The 23,343-nt window shown below is 41.6% G+C and overlaps 1 protein-coding gene across 1 annotated transcript in view; it reads left to right on the top strand.

The window, feature by feature from the left end:
* The window catches only part of MAN2C1 (mannosidase alpha class 2C member 1), a 68,258-nt gene that overhangs the window by 33,500 nt on the left and 11,415 nt on the right, over positions 1-23,343 (top strand). Inside the window, exons 9-21 of the mRNA XM_073652874.1 lie at positions 1,899-1,991; positions 2,087-2,203; positions 3,345-3,440; positions 3,722-3,867; positions 8,166-8,289; positions 9,638-9,759; positions 10,217-10,302; positions 10,869-11,030; positions 15,798-15,880; positions 16,521-16,615; positions 17,553-17,657; positions 17,729-17,885; positions 18,263-18,406. Of these exons, the coding sequence (XP_073508975.1) occupies positions 1,899-1,991; positions 2,087-2,203; positions 3,345-3,440; positions 3,722-3,867; positions 8,166-8,289; positions 9,638-9,759; positions 10,217-10,302; positions 10,869-11,030; positions 15,798-15,880; positions 16,521-16,615; positions 17,553-17,657; positions 17,729-17,885; positions 18,263-18,406 (1,530 nt within the window). The remainder of the gene's footprint in view (positions 1-1,898; positions 1,992-2,086; positions 2,204-3,344; positions 3,441-3,721; positions 3,868-8,165; positions 8,290-9,637; positions 9,760-10,216; positions 10,303-10,868; positions 11,031-15,797; positions 15,881-16,520; positions 16,616-17,552; positions 17,658-17,728; positions 17,886-18,262; positions 18,407-23,343) is intronic.

Below are 23,343 nucleotides of genomic sequence, written 5' to 3'. Positions count from 1 at the left end.
TTTTTCGTTTTGTTTAGATCATATCTTTTCTATTTTTCTGGTTAACAATATAGTCTGCCCTATTTAACATACAATTAGGGTACTCTCTCTCTGATAGTCTATTCCTAACCATTACTGCTTCTACTGAATATTGTTGGGCGTGACTCGTATTCCTTTTTGTATGTATTAATTCTCCAACTGGTATGTTGGTAATGGTTTGTTTGTTGTGGCAAGAGGAAGCCAATAGAATTGAATTTCTAGACAAACTCTTCAAAGGTGTAATAACAACTTCAGTATCTTTAAAGCTCAAAGTAACATCCAAAAAATCTGTTTGCATTTTTTGTAACTTATAGGTGAATGTTAAGTTCATGGAGTTGTCATTAATAAATCTAACAAAATCCTCTGCCTCTTCCCTAGTCCCGTCCCATATCAGGAGTAGGTCGTCAATATAACGACGAAACCTCCTGATATGGGAGAAGAAAGGGCAAGAGTCTGAGAAAATAAAAAGTTTTTCCAAATATGCCATAAAAATATTGGCGATCGAGGGGGAGAAACTCGCCCCCATAGACGCATTTACATAATCGGCCTGATTCTCTCGCATCACAGAACATGTGGCCATGTGACCACAGCCTCAGAATAAGGCTGGTGTTAAATAGCAACATATGTCGTGCGACTTATGGGTTTATCCAGGACTTTTTTTTTTTTCGTTACTACGGGCCTAAAAGCTAACAGGCATGTAGTTGCTAACTACCTGCCCATTCTACCCGGCACACAGTGTTAATTGACCACTTCTGTCGGCATTTCAGCTGCTACACGTCAACAGAGCAGATCTTCATCTACTAGGCTGCTCTGTCGACGAGGCGTGCCTGCCGACCTCATGCTGATTGACAGCCGGCTCTCCGCTGTTAGGCAGTGGGGAGCCGGCTGTCAATCAGCATGACATCATAGTCACACTTCATCAATAGAGGAGAGCGGAAGAGAAGCCGCTGCTGTCGATGTCACTTGAGCGGAAGCCACTGAATCGCTGACAGGAGCGGTCTGTGACCTCTATATGCTGGCAGACACCAGCAGTGGGCACAACAGGCAGGTAGGTAGCAACTGCCTGCCTGTAAGTTCTTGGGCCCATAGTAAAAATAATAGTCTCATATAACCACTTTAAAACATCTGTGTAACTTGTCTGCAACTTGCAGAATGAGATAGTAGGCATGGACATATCCTAATGTCCCTCATTGGGGCGAAATCATTTTATTCTATTTATTCCTTGGTTACCGTGAAATATAAGTCGCTTCATAGGTCTGTGTCAAATACTTATCATTTTGTAGCCCTAGTTAAGGAACATGTATTTTTGGCTGAGGGAACAGCATCTTTGTGGAGCCAATCATGATGATGCTGCCAATGACTTAACAAGTGTTTGCTGAGACACTTATTCAGTCAGTGGCAGCATCATCATGATTTGCTCCACAAAGATGCTGTTTCCTCAGCCAAAAAAACTTTCAAGCCATCTGGATTTGCAGATGTGAACAGAGACGTAGGCTTTGTTTTACAATGGTGGAAAACATACGGGAATGTCTAAATTACCAATCAGCCATCAGTTGATGCCCTGTTACATGTGAAGGGAAGAATTTTACTAAAGTTATTGATTAGAAAATCTAGTATTTATTTGCTATAGATGGATTTTCTCATGACTCAATGTGATCTGGTAGTTCTATTGGAAGGTGTGGCAGAGCTTTTCATTCTGGGATGATGTCTGCTAGGTGATTCACATCATATTGGTGGATCACTTTCAGCATGTACTCTCCTAATGTATTCTCCACTTCTCACATCTTTTATTATAATCCTGATGTATGCCACAAAAGCCTCCTTTTACCAGGCAGTAGGTCTTCCCTTGGGTTACATTTCTGTTTAACTTCTTCTTTTAGGATGGCAACCTTCCTAGTGGTGAGTCTATGGTGCGCCAGTTCCTGCAGGGTCAGCTCTTCTTTCAAGAAGAATTTGGAAATCTGTGCTCTGAGGTGAATAGAGAAGCGAGATGGGTTAAATAAATGAATGCCTTATAATTTATTATTTTGCTCGTATAATATACTATATATTCTCATCTATTTCCTAGTTCTGGCTACCGGACACTTTCGGATACTCTGCTCAGCTGCCGCAGTTGATGAATGGATGTGGGATCCGTCGCTTCCTCACTCAGAAATTAAGTTGGAGTCTGGTTAATGCTTTTCCTGTAAGTCAGCAAGAGACCAATGTGTCTGTCCATCTATTCGTTATATAGAGGATGATATATAGCATTGTTACAGCTCCTATTTCCTTTATACCGTAGAAGGTTTTGGAGCAGAGGCTGCTTTACATGGTGCTTATTGAAATGGCTGTCATTGTAAATCATGAAGAAGATGGTAGAGCTTTGTAGGGGTTCTTCTATGACTATTGGAGGGTAGTCCTAAGCAGAATCCCTGTATTTGATGTTCCTGTCTTCTAATAGGGAATAGGGACTGGGGAAGTACAAATGGATATAATATCTATAAATTTTACATTTTTCTGGCATGTCATGGAGGACTTATTAGGAGCCACATGTCCCATAGTGAGTTACCTTATACATACTCTATGCATCAGCAGACTGTGATTAATGAGTGCATGAACTCCACTATTGCTCCATACGTTAAAAAAGTAAGGTATTTAGTTAGCGTTTTTTGAGCAAAGAGAGCAAAAGCCATCCAACCACATCAAGGTGACCTTTTAATATGGATGGACTCTATCACTGATGTCCTATCTCTCTATATGCCAGACCAGGCCTCATCTGAATTTGGAAATCAAAGAAAATCAGGCGTAGCTCACAATTAAAACCTTGTCTCTGAAGGATGTGAGGATAAGGGTGCTGAGTCCTGCATGAGGCCACCCTCCCCTCCCATAATGTATACAACACAAAAAAACAGGGCCCGCACACCTTTTGGTATTAAATTTATTGTAGAGGTACACAAATATACTATAGGGCCAATAAACAAACAGACAGTACACATACACTATGCGTCAGCACACTGAATACATGAACTCCTCTATTGCTGTAAATGTTAATAGCGCAAGGTACTTAGCGTTTTTTTTTATTAAAGCGCTCTGAGCTATTTTATGGTGTTACCATATAAAGGAATGAGATTTTAATGCACCTGCACTTTGGATTTGCTCATTTTGGTGTCTTTGCACCAGTTCACATAAGGTAGGCAAATGTCCGCTGCTAGTAGTCAGACCTCTTTACAGTGAGTGAGCACAGCAATAATAGAAAGTATAGCATTGCATGTAGGATATAATCTTATGTTTGTAGACATTTCAGGGAATAAACTATAATTTTATTTTCATACTTTATTTCCATGCAGCATCATACGTTTCACTGGGTTGGTATTGATGGGTCAAGGGTCCTTGCTCATTTTCCTCCAGGGGACTCTTATGGGATGAAGGGTACAGTGGAAGAGGTGAGCGAGGACGTCGATATCCTTTATTTTTATTATCTTGAGTTTATTAACTTGTTTCCTACATTAATTTAGGACAATTGTGCTCCTTTCATGTATTACAATATAAAAAAAATATTATCACCGTGAAGCCTGCTCCTATGTGAGGCTTGTGGTGACATGGCTCTACTGTATATGAACACTTGGGTTGTAGACCATTGGCAGTGGAGCAGGGGTGCCCTGTTGTTCCGTTCTGCCTTGTCTGACAAATCGGAAGTGTGATCATTTACTGTATGATTATTCAGACACTTAAAACGGTCAAGAACAACAGAGACAAGGGTCGTGTCAACTGCGGTATTGTCCTCTATGGGTATGGTGATGGTGGCGGAGGTCCAACCGAGAAGATGATGGGTAGACTCGAACGGATGAAAGACACAGACAGTTTGCCCAGGTCAGTGCATCTCACAAAAATTACTTGCTACCAGCTGGATCTTTTTTTTATTTAGTTGCCTAATCCTAAAATTATGGAAAAAAAAATAAAGTTGTTCTGCCTCAGCCTTATTCCAAATCTACAGTATTTGGAGTTCTTACATCATGAGATTATCACAGATTTTTGCAGGCCTGTGGTTCTAGGACATATTACACAGGACTACAGCCGTACACAATTAACATTGAATGAAAACTGAAAATAATAAAATCCCTTCATGTAGAAGCCAGTCATGATGACATGATGGCGGATGAGTTATTTTAGACAACACTTAGGCTGCGTGCCCACTATGTGTTTTTCAAGCGTTTTTGCCACGGAATTTCCGCAGCGAAAACGTTTAAAAAACGCTTGGTAATCCGCCCCCCATGGTCCCCAATGATAATCCGCATGTCCTGTGCACATGCTGCGGAAATTTTCGCTGCAGATTATCATTTCGGAAAAATACGGAGCATGTCCAATAATTTTGCGGACACGCAGCGTTATTGCCACCATTGACTTGCATTGAAACGCTTAATATCCACATGACTACATGTGGACATGCGGATATTAAGCGATTCAATGTGCTGATGGTACCCGGGTCTGGAGAAGAGGAGACTCACCTACAGACCCGGGTACCATAGTACCTGTTAAAAAAAGAATTTAAAATAAAAAATAAAGATTATACTTACCTTCCGATGTCCCCCGGTCTCCTGTACGATGCGTCCTGTCTCTTATACGGCTCGCAATGGTCTAAAAGGACCTGTGGTGACGTCATTTAGTCATGTGACAGGTCACGCGACCGCTGATGTCGGTCGCGTGACCTGTCACATGACTAAATGACGTCATGGAAGGTCCATTTAGACCATCGCAAGCCGTACAAGAGACCAGATGCATCGTACAGGAGACCGGGGGCCAACGGTAGGCAAGTATAATCTTTATTTTTTACCATTTTTATTCTTTTTTTTTTAACTATTAACTTGGTCACACTATATAAATCCATGACGGTTGCTTGGAAAACGCTTGATAACCCGCATGCAGAAATGCATGCAAAAACGCTTGACAAACGCTTCTACCTGGCGGGAAAAACGCATGTAAAATCCACATGCGCTTTTCCTGCCAGGGAGATGCGGAAAAAATCTGCAGCATTTCTGCATCGTGGGCACATAGCCTTTCTCATATGATGTGTTCGGAAATATGGATGTTATAGAGGGGGTCCATCACTCGGCAGTTTGCCTATTAATCAGGGTGCAATTCCCCTATAAAAAGTGCCGCACTTCTGGAGCATCCAGCTTATCTTTACACAGCCCACTGATATCATTGTGTGGCTGCAGGAGCAAAAGAAGTGTGTCACAATCAGCTCCTTGTTGGGAGACCTGTGACATAGAAAGACCTGGATAGGTCAAAACTTTTTGGTGATGGTTGTTAACCCTAATTTTTAGTTAGGTAATTATTCTGTGTTCCCTTGTTCTGCTGGTTACATTTTTCTTTTAACTTATGCAAGCGTCATATAAAAAGAAAACCCATACACTGGTTAGTAATATGGTAGTTGACATTTATCTATGTGATAGGGCTTCTCAGAGATATTAGAAATACACTACGACATCGATCTATGTGATAGAGCTCCTCTGAAATATTAGGGAAACACTACGACATCTATCTACAGTACAGACCAAGAGTTTGGACACACCTTCTCATTTAAAGATTTTTCTGTATTTTCACGACTATGAAAATTGTACATTCACACTGAAGGCATCAAAACTATGAATTAACACATGTGGAATTATATTCTTAACAAAAAAGTGTGAAACAACTGAAAATATGTCTTATATTCTAGGTTCTTCAAAGTAGCCACCTTTTGCTTTGATGACTGCTTTGCACACTCTTGGCATTCTCTTGATGAGCTTCAAGAGGTAGTCACCGGAAATGGTTTTCACTTCACAGGTGTGCCCTGTCAGGTTTAATAAGTGGAATTTCTTGCCTTATAAATGGGGTTGGGACCATCAGTTGTGTTGTGCAGAAGTCTGGTGGATACACAGCTGATAGTCCTACTGAATAGACTGTTAGCTGCTTTTTTCTTGCCATAATACAAATTCTAAGTAAAGAAAAACTAGTGGCCATCATTACTTTAAGAAATGAAGGTTAGTCATTCCGAAAAATTGGGAAAACTTTGAAAGTGTCTCCAAGTGCAGTTGCAAAAACCATCAAGCGCTACAAAGAAACTGGCTCACATGAGGACCGCCCCAGGAGAGGAAGACCAAGAGTCACCTCTGCTTCTGAGGATAAGTTTCTCCGAGTCACCAGCCTCAGAAATCGCAGGTTAACAGCAGCTCAGATTAGAGACCAGGTCAATGCCACACAGAGTTATAGCAGCAGATACATCTCTACAACAACTGTGTGCCCACGATGCGTTTTTTAAGCGTTGCCGCAGCGGCAAAAACGCTGCAGAAACGCTTAAAAAACACATGATAGAAGGCCTGCCATGTTCCCCAATGATAATCCGCATGTGCTGTGCACATGCAGCGAAAATTTCTGCTGCGAATTATCATTGCGGAAAAAAACGCAGCACTACCAATTATTTTGCGGAAGTGCGCGTTTTCGCCGCCATTGACTTGCATTAGATCGCATGGATTACGCATCACTGTATATGTAGATGCGCATTCCATGTGTTCTAATGTGCGGATGGTACCCAGGTCTAGAGAAGAGGAGACTCTCCTCCGGACCTGGGTACCATAGAAAACTGTAAAAAAAAAGAATAAAATAAAAAATAAATATTATACTTACCTTCTGGCGGCCCGCGCTGTGGTCCTCCTTGCTTGCCGGCAGTGAAGGACCTGCGCTGACGTCCAATCATGTGACGGGTCACGCGACGCTGACGTCGGCAGGTCCTTCACTCTACCGCTGCCGGCAGCCAGGACGGGGGGAATCAAGACTGCGGGGGCCATCGGAAGGTAAGTATACATTTATTTTTTATTTTTAGCCAATCTTTAGGTCACACTATATAAATCCATGCCATTTGCATGGATTTATATAGTGTGACCAAGTTGACAAGCACTTTCCAAGTGACGCTAAAATCGCTTAGAAAGCGCTTGTCAACCCTCATGCGGAAATGCAAGTGAAGAACGCTTCACTTCCGCATGTCCCTGGCAGGAAAACGCATGTACAATCCGCATGCGTTTTTTTTCTGCCAGGGAGATGCAGAAACGCTCAGGAAAAAATCCTGAGCATTTCTGCATCGTGGGCACATAGCCTTAAGGGGAGACTTTGTACAGCAGGCCTTCATGGCAAAATAGCTGCTAGGAAACCACTGCTAAGGACAGGCAACAAGCAGAAGAGACTGGTTTGGGCTAAAGAACACAAGGAATGGACATTAGACCAGTGGAAATCTGTGCTTTGGTCTGATGAGTCCAAATTTGAGATCTTTGGTTCCAACCACCATGTCTTTGTGCGATGCAGAAAAGGTGAAGAGATGGACTCTACATGCCTGGTTCCCACCGTGAAGCATGGAGGAGGAGGTGTGATGGTGTGGGGGTGCTTTGCTGGTGACACTGTTGGGGATTTATTCAAAATTGAAGGCATACTGAACCAGCATGCCTACCACAGCATCTTGCAGCGGCATGCTATTCCATCCGGTTTGCGTTTAGTTGGACCATCATTTATTTTTCAACAGGACAATGACCCCAAACAAACCTCTAGGCTGTGTAAGGGCTATTTGACCAAGAGGGAGAGTGATGGGGTGCTACGCCAGATGACCTGGCCTCCACAGTCACCAGACCTGAACCCAATCGAGATGGTTTAGGGTGAGCTGGACCACAGAGTGAAGGCAAAAGGGCCAACAAGTGCTAAGCATCTCTGGGAACTCCTTCAAGATTGTTGGAAGACCATTTCCGGTGACTACCTCTTGAAGCTCATCAAGAGAATGCCAAGAGTGTGCAAAGCAGTCATCAAAGCAAAAGGTGGCTACTTTGAAGAACCTAGAATATAAGACATATTTTCAGTTGTTTCACACTTTTTTGTTAAGTATATAATTCCACATGTGTTAATTCATAGTTTTGATGCCTTCAGTGTGAATGTACAATTTTCATAGTCATGAAAATACAGGAAAATCTTTAAATGAGAAGGTGTGTCCAAACTTTTGGTCTGTACTGTATGTGAGAGGGCTCCTCAGAGATATTAGGCATACACTATGACATCTATCTATGTGAGGGGGCTCCTCAGAGATATTAGGGATACAGTATTACTTTGTGTTATTTCTCTCTTCGCCATCTCTTGTTTTCATACAACAGAGTTCAGTTTTCGACCCCAGACCGGTTCTTTTCTGCTTTGGAGACGGACACTTCTCAGCTCTGCACTTGGGTTGGAGAACTCTTTCTGGAGCTGCACAATGGCACATACACTACACAGGCTCAGGTAACGGACGCTGCGCTCTTTCTGTGAGCTTCATACATTAACTGCTTGTTTGATATGTTTTTAATCACAACTTCCAATGCATTGGAATAAACTATAAACTCTTGTGCTGCTTCTCTTGTTAGGAATGGCCGTGGCATAACATGCTGTTTTTGTATGATCCTATTGTTTGCCATGTGTGTATGTGTAGGACATGTTCCAAGCCTCAGATGAGGATCAGTTACTATTACAAGAAGGGTCTGAACCAATTGCCCAGACTTAAAAAAAACAAAACCTAAGCACAAAGACCGTTTTGCTGACTATCACATATTTAAAACTTAAAGGGGTATTCCCATCTTGAAAATCCTATCCCAACATGCCAGCATGTAGTAGGTGAAATCATAATATTAGCAAATACCTCCAGTTAGAAATGTGTAGTTCTTCTGATTAGCTATGTTGTTTACCTCATGTGTAGGGCATTGCAGTAGCTTAGGTATCCATGGTTACAACCACTCATAGTGACAGTTTGTTAGTTGCTTGTGGTTGTAACCATGTATATTTAAGCTACTGCAATGCCTGCACATGGGGTATGTGACATAGCTTATCAGAAGAACTATACTATATTTCAAATTGGAGGTATTTGCTAATATTATTATTATTATTACACCTACTACATATTGGGATAGGATCTTGCAGATGGGAATACCCCTTTCACTCTTCTTATAAAAAAGAATCCTACATGAACCTCATGTATCCTTGAGCAGGGATTTATTCTAGTTCCTATATGGACTTCTACAGAATGACTATATCACTATACATATTACTTGGCTGGTAACTAATGCATCACTTATGTATTAATCCTCCATCGTTTAGACAGAAATCCAGGGATGGGAAAGTGCAATGTGGTGGATTCTTCAGTGCTTGTTCTAGTATTCTGGAATGTGGTTGAATTCTGTTTCTAGTGGTGATCAAATTTAACCTTTATTCTCAGTATCTATCAAAGGGGAACCTTGTATTACAAGGGCAGTGGAAAATAAGAGCAGATTTATATTTTTATAACCTTTTGAAAGAATCTTTCACTGTGGGAAACTTATGAGTGCAGTTCCATGATTTTTTTGGGGGGAGCAATGCCCTGGATGAGAGTAAATACCGATGGGAGAGGAACGCCTTTACATCTACTTGTGCCTTTTACGATATGTGGAGCTTTTCATGGGAGTCTTCATTTGGTGCTTTTTTGGGGGATCATTCAGTGCTTACAATTGCAGCCGTTGCTTTATTGCAAATATTTGGACACCATTTTGAACAAAAAGGTAATGTAATAAACTTGGTATTAGTGCAAATATTTTGTTTTTTATGACTTTTTTTTCTTTAGATCAAGAAAGGGAACAGACAGTGTGAGCAGTTATTACATGATGTGGAGTTCCTCAGCTCGGTTTCTCTGGCCCAGGACAAGAGCTTCATTTACCCAGAGGATAAGCTCCGGCATCTCTGGAGGTGCACACCAATTCAATTCACTTCTCATTGATACCTGGCATTAATTAGTCACTGCAAGCAATTGGCATTTAATTTTTGTAGTGATATAGCACTGTCTTCATTTTTTATTATGCTGCACTGCAAAAGAAAACCACAAGCATTTCTGAAAAGTGATTTTTTTTTTATTATTATTTATCTTTAAAGCACCATTAATTACATGATGTCTCCTAACTAATGCATTAGTCATTATTCCAGCCAATTCCTGGTATTATACATTGTTTTGAATTGAAATACATTATCTTTTTTTGTATTACATGTATAGTGGTTATGTCATGCAAAGACAATATTACATAATATATTATGTTAATATATATATAATATTTATATAATTACATATTAATTATATATTATATTAATCCCTAATACATTATATATTAATATATTATATAGCGTATGATTTTCTCTGTTCACGCTCAAGGTTATTGCTGTTGAATCAGTTCCATGATGTGCTGCCTGGCAGCTGCATCCAGCTGGTGGTTGAAGATGCTTTGAGATACTATGAAGGTAAGATCATTTATTTCAGCCTCATATCTTTTTGTGTTTTTATTGGGTCACCGTATTTTAGTGAAATGACATTCGCCCATACACCTTTTAATATAACTATGTCTACCAACTTCTCCATATGCAAAATGTTCACGTGCGCCAAGTGTTTTTAATGGGGAGAATGGAGTAAGATGCTGTCAGAGAGCTCTGGCAGCAGCTTATCCAGGGGAATAAAAATATCAAGCATTTGTATCCAGACTGCCCAACCCTTTATCCCCCCCGACATAGAGACTCTTATATACCTTTAATGGTGGGCCGATGACGACTGATTTGGCGGGTCAGGTTACCTCCAATCTGGTGTGTATCAGATGCTTACAGACCCTGAAGCTAATACTGGTTATGTGTAACAGGATGAGGCTTTGTACATTTCATGACAAGTGTTAGAATTATCTGAGTAATGAAGTTTAGTGGTGTAATTATTATAATTATTCCATACATTTAGTTGAATAACGAACCCCGATGGTTAAAGGGATACATTTTACCTTCATCATTGAGCATTTCGGTTTTTTTTTTGTTTTTTTTTACAGAAATCAGAACAGAAGGAGTCCAACTTCTCAGCGATGCAAAGCAGACACTACTGAAGACCCCATCCCAACCTACGAGCAGTCAGTCATTCTGTGTAATAAACACTTTGCCGTGGGAGCGCACAGAGGTTATTTCCATTCCTGGATCAGCGGAGCAGCATTTGGGTACATTTCTCTAAGCTATTTTCTAATATACTTGCTTTAAAAATTCCCTAACTACACAGTGCATGCTGGGATACTCAAAGCATCAAATGGATAGGGAGTTAGGAGCAAAATGGCTTTGCCTTCGGACCACCCCCTTAAGCCATTCTCGTGCTCCCCTATCCCATGCAGGTACCGTTTCAGCATCGCCCAGTACCCACTTGCTGTGCCCCCTGGTCTTGTCCTTGACGCATCGGAAATGTCTGTTCAGCCAATCACTGGCCGACCCTTTTATCAAACTTCTTTCACTAGATTCCACTGCTCCATCCATGCCATTATACATTGACTGTCAGTCATATAGGGGAGATTTAGCACACTAAATGTTCCAGAATTCTGGGGTAATTTATGCCAAAAACTGTCTTTCAGAACTTGCACTATAATAAGTGTTTTAAACACTTTCTGCTCCTTGTCCAATGTGGGGCATGATCTAAGGTGTGACACAATGGTCATAGAATCATAGAATGTTAGAGTTGGAAGGGACCTCCTGGGTCATCTGGTCCAACCCCCTGCTCAAAGCAGGATTCACTAAATCATCTCAGACAGATGTCTGTCCAGCCTCTGTTTGAAGACTTCCATTGAAGGGGAACTCACCACCTCTCGTGGCAGCCTGTTTCACTCATTTGTTCACGCTAACTGTCAAAAAGTTTTTTCTAATATCTAATCTGTGTCTCCTCCCATTCAGTTTCATCCCATTGCTTCTAGTGTTTCCTTGTGAAAATGAGAATAAAGATGATCCTTCTACAATGTGACAGCCCTTCACATATTTGTAGATAGCTATTAAGTCTCCTCTCAGTCTTCTTTTTTGCAAGCTAAACATTCCCAAATCCTGCAACCGTTCCTCATAAGACATGGTTTGCAGACCAGTCACCATTCTGGTCGCTCTTCTCTGAACTTGCTCCAGTTTGTCGATGTCTTTTTTAAAATGTGGTGCCCAAAACTGGACGCAGTATTCCAGATGAGGTCTGACCAAAGAGGAGTAAAGTGCGATAATGACTTCACGTGATCTAGACTGTATGCTTCTGTTAATACATCCCAGAATTGTATTAGCCTTTTTTGCTGCTGCATCACACTGTTGACTCATGTTCAGTCTATGATCTATTAGTATACCTAAGTCTTTTTCACATGTGCTGTTGCTTAGCTCTATTCCTCCCATTCTGTATCTGCTTTTTTCATTTTTATTGCCCAGATGTAGTACTTTGCATTTTTCCCTGTTAAAACCATTCTGTTAGTTGCTGCCCACTGCTCCAGTTTATTTAGGTCTTTTTGAATCCTCTCTCTCTCTTCTCTAGTATTAGCCATCCCTCCTAGATTTGTGTCATCAGCAAATTTAATCAGTTTACCCTCAATTCCTTCATCTACATCATTGATAAAGATGTTGAACAATACAGGTCCCAGGACGGAGCCCTGTGGTACCCCACTTGAGACATTCATCCAGCTGGATGTGAAGCCATTTACGACCACCCTTTGAGTCCGATCACTAAGCCAGTTATGAATCCACCTAACAGTTGCCTGGTCCATTCCATACTTGGTAATTTTTTCAATAAGGATGGTGTGAGATACTTTGTCAAATGCTTTGCTGAAGTCAAGATATACTATATCTACAGCATTTCCCTGATCCTCCCAGTCAGTGATTCTGTCATAGAAGGAAATTAAGTTAGTCTGACATGACTTCTAAGTTACAAACCCATGCTGACTCTGGTTAATCACTTCATTCTTATCCAGGCACTTACATACATGTTGTTTAATAATTTGTTCAAAGATCTTTCCTGGTATAGAAGTCAGACTCACCGGCCTATAGTCCCCTGGGTCCAACTTCTTCCCCTTTTTGAAGATAGGAACAACATTTGCTCTTCTCCGGTCTTCTGGGACTTCTCCTGTTCTCCAAGAATTTTCAAAGATTATGGAGAGTGGTTCTAAAATTTCTTCTACGATCTCCTTCAGTACTCTGGGGTGTAATTCATCTGGACCTGGAGACTTGAACTCATTTATGTTAGCTAAATATTCCCTCACAATCTCTCTGTTTACAGATAACTTGGATTCTTCTATTCCTTTAATAGGACAGTGAAGATCAGTTGATGTTACATTTTCTTTCTGAGAGAAAACAGATGCAAAATAGGAATTAAAAAGTTCGGCCTTCTCAACATCCTTTCTTACCATTTCACCATTTTCATCCTGTAAAAATCCTATAGCATCTTTGACTTTTCTTTTACTTTTGACATACCCCCAAAATCCTTTTTTATTGCTTTTGACATCTCTTGCAAGCCTTAATTCATTGTCAGCTTTAGCTAGCCTGATACGTGCCCTGCAGGATCTGCAGACTGCATTATATTCTTCTTTAGATATGCCTCTCTCTTTCCATTTGATAAATATTTCTTTCTTTCTTTTTAGCATGTGTTTAAGTTCTGTGTTCATCCATCCTGGTTTCCTTAAATGCTTCCCATTCTTCCTACTTTTCAGGATTGTTAACGATTGTGCTTTGAGAATCTCATTTTTAAAAATTTCCCATCCTTCCTGGACATTTTTGTCCTTAAGGACATCCAGCCATTGGATCCTTCCTATTCTCTTTCTGAGTCTTAAAATCTGCCTTTCTAAAATCTAACCTTGAAGTTTGAGTCTTCACATGTCTTCCTCCTCTAGTTATCCAAAATTGTATAATAGCATGATCACTGTCTCCTAGGGTCCCAGCCACTTTTACCTCCTCAACCATTTCCTCCCTGTTTATAAGGATTAGATCCAAAGTAGCAGATCCCCTTGTTTTCTCCCCTACCTTTTGGAAGATAAAGTTGTCAGCAAGAGAGGATAAGAATTTGCTTGACCTGTTAGTTTTACTTGAGAGAGATTCCCAACAAATGTCTGGATAGTTGAAATCTCCCATGACCACTACGTCATATTTTTTGGAGAACTTGGTCATTTGATACCTAAAGAGTTCATCCATATCTTCAGCTTGCCCAGGTGGCCTGTAGTAAATGCCTACAATGGTGTCCTTTCCGTTGTTCTCTCCTTGTATTCTTGCCCAAACAGTTTCCACAGAACTCCCAGTCTCTGAAGCTTCAATCTCTGTGCAGATATACGCTTTTCTAACATACAATGCGACACCTCCTCCTCGTTTATCAAGTCTGTTTCTTGCAAATAAGTTGTATCCTTTTAGCCTTTTATTCCAATCATGTGTACCATCCCACCAAGTTTCAGTGATTCCAATGACATCATATTCCTTTTCCTGCATTAGTAGTTCCAATTCTCCTTGTTTGTTGCCCATGCTTTGTGCATTTGTATAAAAACATTTTAGTTTGTGATTGGTTTCTCTTCCTCCCATATTTTTATTATTTAAATTGTTTTGTCTTTGTTCTTCCTTTCCACTTCCAGTAGCAGAGATCTCAATAGTATTTGTCAGCTGTATGGCTTTTTCTGGCCTTTTGCTTCCCTTCCCACATTGTTCTAGTTTAAAGCTCTTCTGATGAGTGTAGCAAGGCGACTTCCAAATACATGTTTTCCAGTCTTCGTAAGGTGCACCCCATCTCTAGCAAGTAGTCCATCATATAGGTAATTCATGCCGTGATCCAGAAATCCAAATCCTTGTTGACGGCACCATCGACGTAGCCAGTTGTTCACCTGTAGAATCTTATTCCACCTCATTGTTCCATGGCCATCCACTGGGAGGATGGATGAGAAGACCACCTGCGCTCCCAATTCTTTCACTTTCTTGCCTAAGTCTTCAAAGTCACTACTGATGGTTGCCAGGTCCTTTCTTGAGGTGTCATTTGTCCCCACATGTATTAGCAGGAATGGGTAGTGATCTGTAGGTCTGAAGAGTCTTGATATCCTGTCAGACACATCTGTCAGACACATGGTCTAGAATCTTGGTGCACATTTCTGGCACGAAGTAAGCCAACTAGCATATGGGGTAAACCTAGACGAGACAGTCTTCTAACTCTCCAGATTTATCACCAGCATGGACCACTGTGATAAATCTGCCTCATTTTAAGACACTGGTCTACTGTAAGTTTGCAGTGTGTAAGAATTAGACAGTATTAATAAGTATGCCCAAGTGTTTAAAAATAAAAAAAAGGAGTACCACTGTGCTTCCCTTACAGTAAGAAAAAATATACCACCCTGATGCTTTTTTTTTTTTTTTAAATTTAACTCCGTCAAGTGAATAGGGAGTTCTGGCTGTTTTGCATGTGCACCAGGAACTGTCAATGTGAACAGAAGGCTTTAGACTAACTATCCATCCATCGCATAGCTATCATTTTCCTAGCTAAGAATAAAGACTCTCTGAGAAATATACGAGAGTTACGGGGTCACATTTCCTCATCCAAAATACCAAACAAATATAACAAGGGTTCTATGGGAATATCAATATTTAGAATTACCAATAAAAATTCTAGTATTTCCTCCCAAAAGGATCTAATAATTGGGCACTGCCATATCATGTGCCAAAAATTAGCATTTTGGAAACATGTACAGGCTTAACAGTTGATTTGCCAGTCTGGTAAATGACATTATGTTTCTTTGTTTCCCTTGCAAAAAAAGTTCCATTGTTTCACATTTCTATGAAGCCTAATGTGTTTGGGTTCTGAGAGATGTTACATGATATGTGGCAAAAATAGGTTTATAAACCAGTCCAAGGTGGCCAGTGTTTCATGTTACATATTCTGAAATGTATTATTTCCACTTTCTACCGGGAGGCTGCCATGTTTGAGTCCTATCGACATTACATATCTTTATTTTAAGGGTTAGTAAGAGTGCCTAGTATGGGCTATGCTGTGTTACCTGAAGAAGTGACTCCAAAGAGCCCTGTCACGGTTGTCATGCAGGTATGTACAGATCTAGTAGACATGCTTAGAGAGCAATCATTGTGTATGTATGTATATGTGTGTGTGTGTGTGTAATATATGTGATACCTCCATAAACACCTTCCTTTTTATATAAAAAACAATCGGATATGGATGATACACAATGATTAGTCTATATATTTCTCGGACTAGTGCAAAGAATGGTATGTCCTGCTGAGTCAATTAGTAGTCCTCAGAGCTTGTTTCCCCGGCTTATTCTGTAATTTTAGAAACTGAGCAGCACAAATCCAGAAGATATAAGTGGTATTGATGCTCCGCTCCTTGGAAGTGAATGGGGCAGAGCTGCAACACCACACTCGGCCTGTGGACAGGTGGACCACTGTTTTTGGAATAAAGTACCCATGATTTTATAATCCTCTACAACCTCTTCAGTTTCGCTCATTTTGTGGTTCAGTGCAAATATTGTCCACAGTTCTCAGTATGTGACATGGTGTTCTTTATTAGGTACTGACAATAGGTTCAGAAAAATGTCTGCCCCATGATGGCTTGCATAGCTGCTGACATGTTAGCTATAGAAACATTTGCACACGTGCATGAATGATATTAGCGGCTGCCTCCATAAGTTAAATACTTTTTTTTATAGTTATTCACTATTTTTCAGGACGATGGTTCAGTAATAATGGAGAATGGAATCCTGAAGGCCAACATTGATTCGATGGGACGTTTGACCTCTGTAAGGCTCTTATCCTCCAACAGGTAATGTAGTTTACAGCGAGTACTTTATAAAAGCTGTATAGCCCAAATGTCATATCGGTGGGCAACTAGAACACTTTTTCACCATCTGCAATTTAGTGTGCTCCTCACGTTGTAACATTACAGTAACTTACACAAGATTACATAAGTAAAGTTACCGATATAGGATTATTCCCATCTCATATGGTAGATGCATGTCCATATCTATCTTTAACAAGTTCCCTTTGGCAATTTTTGGAACTTCTTTTTCAATTAAATGGAGAGAGGCAGTCGTTCAACACAGAACGTGTGTGGGTCCCGCTCTAGAGATAGATGTGGGTCAAACCGCTGGGAACCACATCTTTGAGACATTTATGGCACACCCAGAGAATATGTCATAAATGTCTGATATGGGTTCATCGAGTTTAGGCTGGTCCAAGTGTGGAGCTCCACAACTGAATTGCATTTCAAAACCGCGTGACTGTGATTGTAACAGCCCATAAGTTGGATATGGAGGATACCTGTAGTAATTCTGTTCCGGATTACATTTCCATTGATATGTTGCACACCTGGACCTGCTGTCCTTTGCTGACCGGTTTGGTGCCACTTTTTCAGCAAAACTAAGCAGACAATAAGGATATTCTATTTGTATTTTTTTTTTATAGATTACTTCAAATATATTGCATGAAGAAATGAGCAATTTACGCTGCCTTACTCCAGTCCGTTCCTCTGTGGCAGAGGGTTTTCACCTCCGCGCCCAGCATCCTGGGAGCCTCTGGTGCTTAGTAGGCCCCACTATGTGCCCCACTAGGTCATGACGTGACGACTGGCTTCCTTGAAGGACCGGACTGGACTCTGGAATAATGCACGTTGAATTATTCACCACTAATTACATCTAGTACTTCATTTCAAAAAAACTTTGTATATCTGAATTTTAGCTAACTTTATGCTTTTATTTTAGAGAGTGCATTCCCAAAGCTTGTTATGGGAACCAGTTTGTGATGTTTGATGACATTCCCTTATACTGGGATGCTTGGGATGTGATGGACTATCACCTGGAGACAAGGTAACTTTTAGTAATCTTGGTTGGGCCCAGTAAGGTACTTGTTACTGGATTCTGTCTTGTTCTTATTGTAGGAAACCCATTACAAGTGTCTTGACTAAAACCAAGATCAGCAGTAATGGAGGGCTGAGAGGAATTGTGACGTATAGCTTGAAAATCAGCGATCATAGTACCATTGTGCAAAAGATTATCCTTGAAGCTTCAAGTCCATACATCAGATTTAATACTGAGGTAATGTAACTAGCGCAGCAGATCTGCTTGCATTCATTTCTAGACCAAATCTTTTTTTTAAAAAAGACAACTTGAATGAATACTCCTGGATTAAAATGGATCTTTTAGATTTAATTCCTTTATTGACACCATTTTATTTGGCCGTCATTAAAAGTGACACATAAATTTGCCACAAAAGGTTATTATTCTTTACATTGTGTATATTATTTTCTTTTGGAAATCTGCATTTTAATCCATGTCACTAACAGCAAAGATTATGTTTATGGGTTTTAGTGTAGATTTAATAGTCCATGGGTGATTTTTATTGTCCTGGCTTTTATTCTTCTGTATATTGAAGTTAATCTGTATTTCATACATGTCTATTTGCTTCACTACAGGTAACCTGGAATGAGGCTCATAAGTTCCTGAAAGTTGAGTTTCCTACTACAGTTCACAGCACAAATGCAACATATGAGATCCAGTTTGGACATTTACAGAGACCGACTCATCGCAATACTTCTTGGGATTGGGCCAGATATGAGGTTTGTAGTATATCATATTGGTATCATATATTGGCTATTTAATAACCACATACCAAGCAAGATTAATAGGGGCGTATAGCATTTAAAGGCAATAATTTATAACCATAATTTATAGAAAATAATGCTGCAAGTGTTCTTCATATGGAGCGCCAGTTTCTAGCTTTTGTTTCTCTCTCCTGATGTGATTCTTTCCTTTTGTACTAAATAACAGAGGCCATTATATTTCCCTCTACTGAAAGATATATGCTATATGGCAACATGTTTGTTAAAGCACCACTTTGGCTTTTTTTTTATTATTTCCCTGCCGGAGTGCTATCACTAATGCATGTGCCCTACCCCTAGTAATCTGCTTACCAGCCGCTGTCTTGTGTTCTTGGCGTCACTCTAGTCGTCTTCTGCAAGTTGAGACCTGCCGGATTGCTCCAGTGTTTGCTGGGAGCTGGAGGTGACTTCTCAATGTAAGGGCTCGCACTCATCTGCGTTTAAAACATCGCTCTGATGATCCGGAAAAGTAGGACGAGTGGCATATGATTTTTCTTACATAGCATCTGTATGCAATGTGTTGTTTTGTTTTCTACAATCATTTACAGGACCATTTACAGAGTTCTATGCTACAGAATGGTAATGTAGCCGTAAAAATCGGACGGCATAGGGATGGTCCGTGTGCCGTTGGTTTTTTTCTTTCACCCATTGACTTGCATTGGTAAGTCTTGTCCGATATACGAGGCCACACGCAACATGCTGCGATTTTCTTTTCTCATCCAGATTCCAGCTGAGAAAAAAAATCGCAGATGAGCACTAAATCAGTATATAACATTAGTCAGAGCGCAATCCGATTTTCTTATCTGATTGCACTCGTCCGATTTATACGCCGATGAGTATGAGCCTTAAGTCTGAGAGCCAGAACAGAGCTTTCATAGACTTACATTGAGAGCTTCTGACCATTACCTCTGACTTCCGGTCAGTCAGGATCTGCAATCACGAGATGACTGAGCGGGAAGGAGCTGCGCCGGGAACAGCTGAAGACGGGGACTGGTAAGTATATTACTAGGGGCTGGGAACATACAATTATACCACTCTAATGGCGAAATAAAAAAAAACCGCTGTAGTGGTGTTTTAAAGAGAAACTGTCAGCTGCTGATTCATGCTGCACAAACCACAGGCAGCATGAATCAGAGCCTGCCCACACTGCTCCAGGTGATTGACAGGTCTCTTCTATGTACTTACTTGGAAGAGACCTGATTATTATGTGGAGTAGCGCTGGGAAAACCAGACATGTCTCTTCTTCTCTGCCTATTGTCCTTGTCCGGATCTTCTATATTTTTATACCTGACTGTAATCATGCCGTCAGGCTCTGATTTATGCTGTCTGTGGTTTGCGCAGCATGAATCAAAGGGGCTCTTGAGGACAGGAAGGAAGAATGCATCCAAATATAAACTATATGTAGCCACAAGCATCAAACTCCTTTAAGGAAAGGAAGTTGTCCAGTACTTTTAATAAATGCTCCAATGTCCCCTAATGTATTTACCTTGGGCCCATAAGTGTTTTTGTAATTACCTTACTGTGTCATTATGGCCTGTGAGTGGCGCTATCGCTGGCCGCTCACAGGCATCATGTGACCCCCGGCTGCAGCCGGCTCTGATGTCACGTCAAGTGAGGCGTGACATCAGTGACGAGCTCCCTGCGGTGGATGCTGAGCTGTGGGTGGGGTGACCTCCCGCGTCACACCCAGCATCCACCGTGAGCTTTCCCAATAAATGAGGAGAGGGAACGCGTGCGGTGGATGCTGGGTGTGATGCGCGGGGTAACCCTGCTCACAGCCCACCACTCACCGTGGAACGCAGCACTGAGTCACCCCCGGCAGCAGCCAGAACTTGACGTGACATCAACGGATGTCAGAGCCGGCTGCAGCCGGGGGTCACATGATGCCTGTGAGCGGCCCGCGATAGCACCGCTCACAGACCATAAAGACACAGCGAAGTAATTACAAAAACACTTATGGGCTCAAGGTAAATGCATTTGGGCATTTGTCAAAAGTACTGGACAACTCCTTTAAAATGCAACTCTAGTCAAAAATGAAATATTCAGATCTTTGTCAAAGCTTTGGAGCTGTACTTGGCTTTTAATGCGTTGGCCAACAAACAACAGGTATAGGATGGATGATAAATGTATAATCACTGTACTTTATTATACCCTTTAATAATATGGGTGAAAACTGGAGCCGTAGTGTTCATACAAGACCCGCATTCCTGTTATTAGTGGGGGTCCTAGAAATCATACATTTATCACTAATATCCTTTAGATAAATACTAAATATAGTTTATAGGACAACTAGAGTTTCCGTTACTTAATTGCCACTGCTTTTAGATATAATAATAATACTATTATTATTATTAATCAATGGACTCGTGGAAGTTTGGTTCGTCTGGTTCGACCGAACTTTAGTCCAAAGTTTGGTTCGGGTATCAGAACCGTACCCGAACTTGAAGCTTGGACTTCTGGGAGAAGTTCGTGTTCGCAGTTCAACCCTGGACCCTAGGTGTCTAGTGCAAACTCCAAACTATACAGTTTGAGTTTGACCACCTCTAATTAATATAAGGATGGAAAAATAGATGCAATATAACCTGGACACCCTGGTAATACACTGCACTTGGTGAACTGCTGTAACTGATATAGAGATTCCAGCTCAGCAGTAGGTAGCGTTCACACAGGCACTGGATTCTTGTGTCAAAATAATGTGACGGTTATTTCCACAGGATGCACAGCACCAAAAACAAAACCATGAACGCAAAATCCCTAGCCTTGTCTAGGAACTAACTAAACAGAAAAGACCATGGCTACTCATACACGGCTGAGCTTGTCCCAGTTCGGTCAAACAAAACCGCTATTGTCCATAGCAACCACTGATACTTGCAGCTTGGTGCACAGAACCTGTGCAGTCTCTTATCAGAGAGAGATTCTGGCTTGTCTCTCGCTCCAGCTCCAACCCAATCCACTCTACTCAGCTTCCTCCAGCTGACTGACCAAGGTGAACACATAGCCTGGTTATATGCAGAGTCAGTCTGGTGCATTTAATCCGAACCTAGTGCTAGGTTTTAACCCTAGCCTACCTGGCTTTGCTGTATCCCCCCATCCCCTTTGCCCAATGCCGGGGACTGTGCACCAACAGCCAACACAAAGAACCTACAGGGCTTCAAATTGACCCGAACATGAGGCTTGGTGACGCGAGGGTGACCTAGTAACGTTGGCTTCTGACTGGGCAAACAAGCAAGGGATTTCGAGCGGGTCCATATCCTTCCAGGGTTTTAGAAGGTTGCCATAATCTATTGGAAAAGGCTTCCTTTTTACCTGGTTGGTGTACTTTTATAGTTGATCTCTCCCCCCCCTTTCCACCACCCTATAGGGTACCTGCCATTGGGTAAGGAACTTGCTCTCCACTGTGGCACTAACACAAGTAACCAATCCTCAGGCTTAAAATGTCTGTCTCGACCAGACTCATTATACCCCCTAGATTTTGCCTCTTGGGCCTTGAGGAGGTGCTCATTTACCTGTCCCTTTACTTTGGTCCCATGACGCAACAGAACATTATGCCTGGCCACTTGCAGAAAACAATGGTCGGATTCACGGCTTCTGGGGAACACCGTTTACCACACTTACATTTTCCAGAGTGCCTTTTACCGTAAAGTCCCTGAGCTGGGCAGTCCCAAAATTGTCCTAGGACTTCTCCAGGTCAGGGATATTCGCTTCAGGGGATGCTTCCTCATCCTCCTTTCTAACCAGTACAGTGAAAGAAATTCCTTGTTTACATCATGTGACCTTGTTACCATAGCCGTCTCCTGGCGGCATACTAGACTACTGGGTGCTACAGCTTTAACCCATAAGTCCCAGAACAGCAAATGTCACATCCGATAACTATAGCTTGCAATAAGTCTTTGATCACTCCCACTTTGTGGTACACGAAACCACAATCTGTGAGCATATCATCCTGGGTCATGGGATACTTCTTGGTGTCTCAATGGATACACGTTACCCCCACCACTTTCCCGAGGACTAGCACATGCGGAAGTCTGGCCCTTACCAGGGTCACCAAACTCCCTGAGTCCAGAAGTCCCGTCACTTGAACACCGTTCAAGGTCACGAGGCATTAATAAGGCCCATCCCCAGGATGAGGAACAGCACCAAGGCTGGGTAGGTGAAGTGGGAGTAGCGTCTGCCTATGGTCCATTGGTTCTTATGCCAGAGGACAATGGGCTGATACGTGACCCTGAGCACAACACCTCCAATAGACAACAGTACGAGATGTATCCCTTGAACCTGGCCCTAACCCCTCCTGGGTCTTTGTGTGTCTTTCTGATGTGGGTTTGGCCCCTTCTTTTGTGTATTCCAGGCTCCCTTGATTGCTCAGGGAGTTCTCCACGGCCAGGTATCTTTCCACGAGGCTCTCAATGTCAACTGCATTCTTGGGATCTCCTTGGGCAGCCATGCTTTGCACTGATTTAGGTATGGAGTGGATAAATCGACACACTACCACACTTTTTTCACCATCGGTGCCGGAGAGCAGGTCTCAGGCTGCAGCCATTTTTTACATCACTTAGAACAGGTCGAACATCTGGAACCGGGGAGGCATGTCCATGTAGTAGCGCCAGAAGTGCGCCCAGACTGCCACGGTTCCACATAAATGTGTCATAATCTCTGCCTTCAGCTTGTCGTACTTCTTTGGCAAAATCCAGGATATGGTCGTAGTATACTTTCTGCGGTTCCCAGGAAGGTAATGAGCTATGACTTTTGTCTATTGGTCTGGGGCAGTTTCTGCCTGTCTGCCACCCTCTCAAAGACAGTCAGGAAAGCCTTTACATCGTCCTCCAGAGTCATTTTCAGCAAGGTCTCACTTACTGTTAACCCCACACAGATACCTTCACTTTGGCTAGTGTGAGGTG

Source organism: Phyllobates terribilis, unplaced genomic scaffold (assembly GCF_046119375.1).
Source record: "Phyllobates terribilis strain yellow unplaced genomic scaffold, ASM4611937v1 Scaffold_11__3_contigs__length_659146591, whole genome shotgun sequence".
Lineage (NCBI taxonomy): Eukaryota > Metazoa > Chordata > Amphibia > Anura > Dendrobatidae > Phyllobates > Phyllobates terribilis.
The sequence above is the reverse complement of the archived record's forward strand: the minus strand, read 5'-3'. Positions and strand labels throughout refer to the sequence as shown.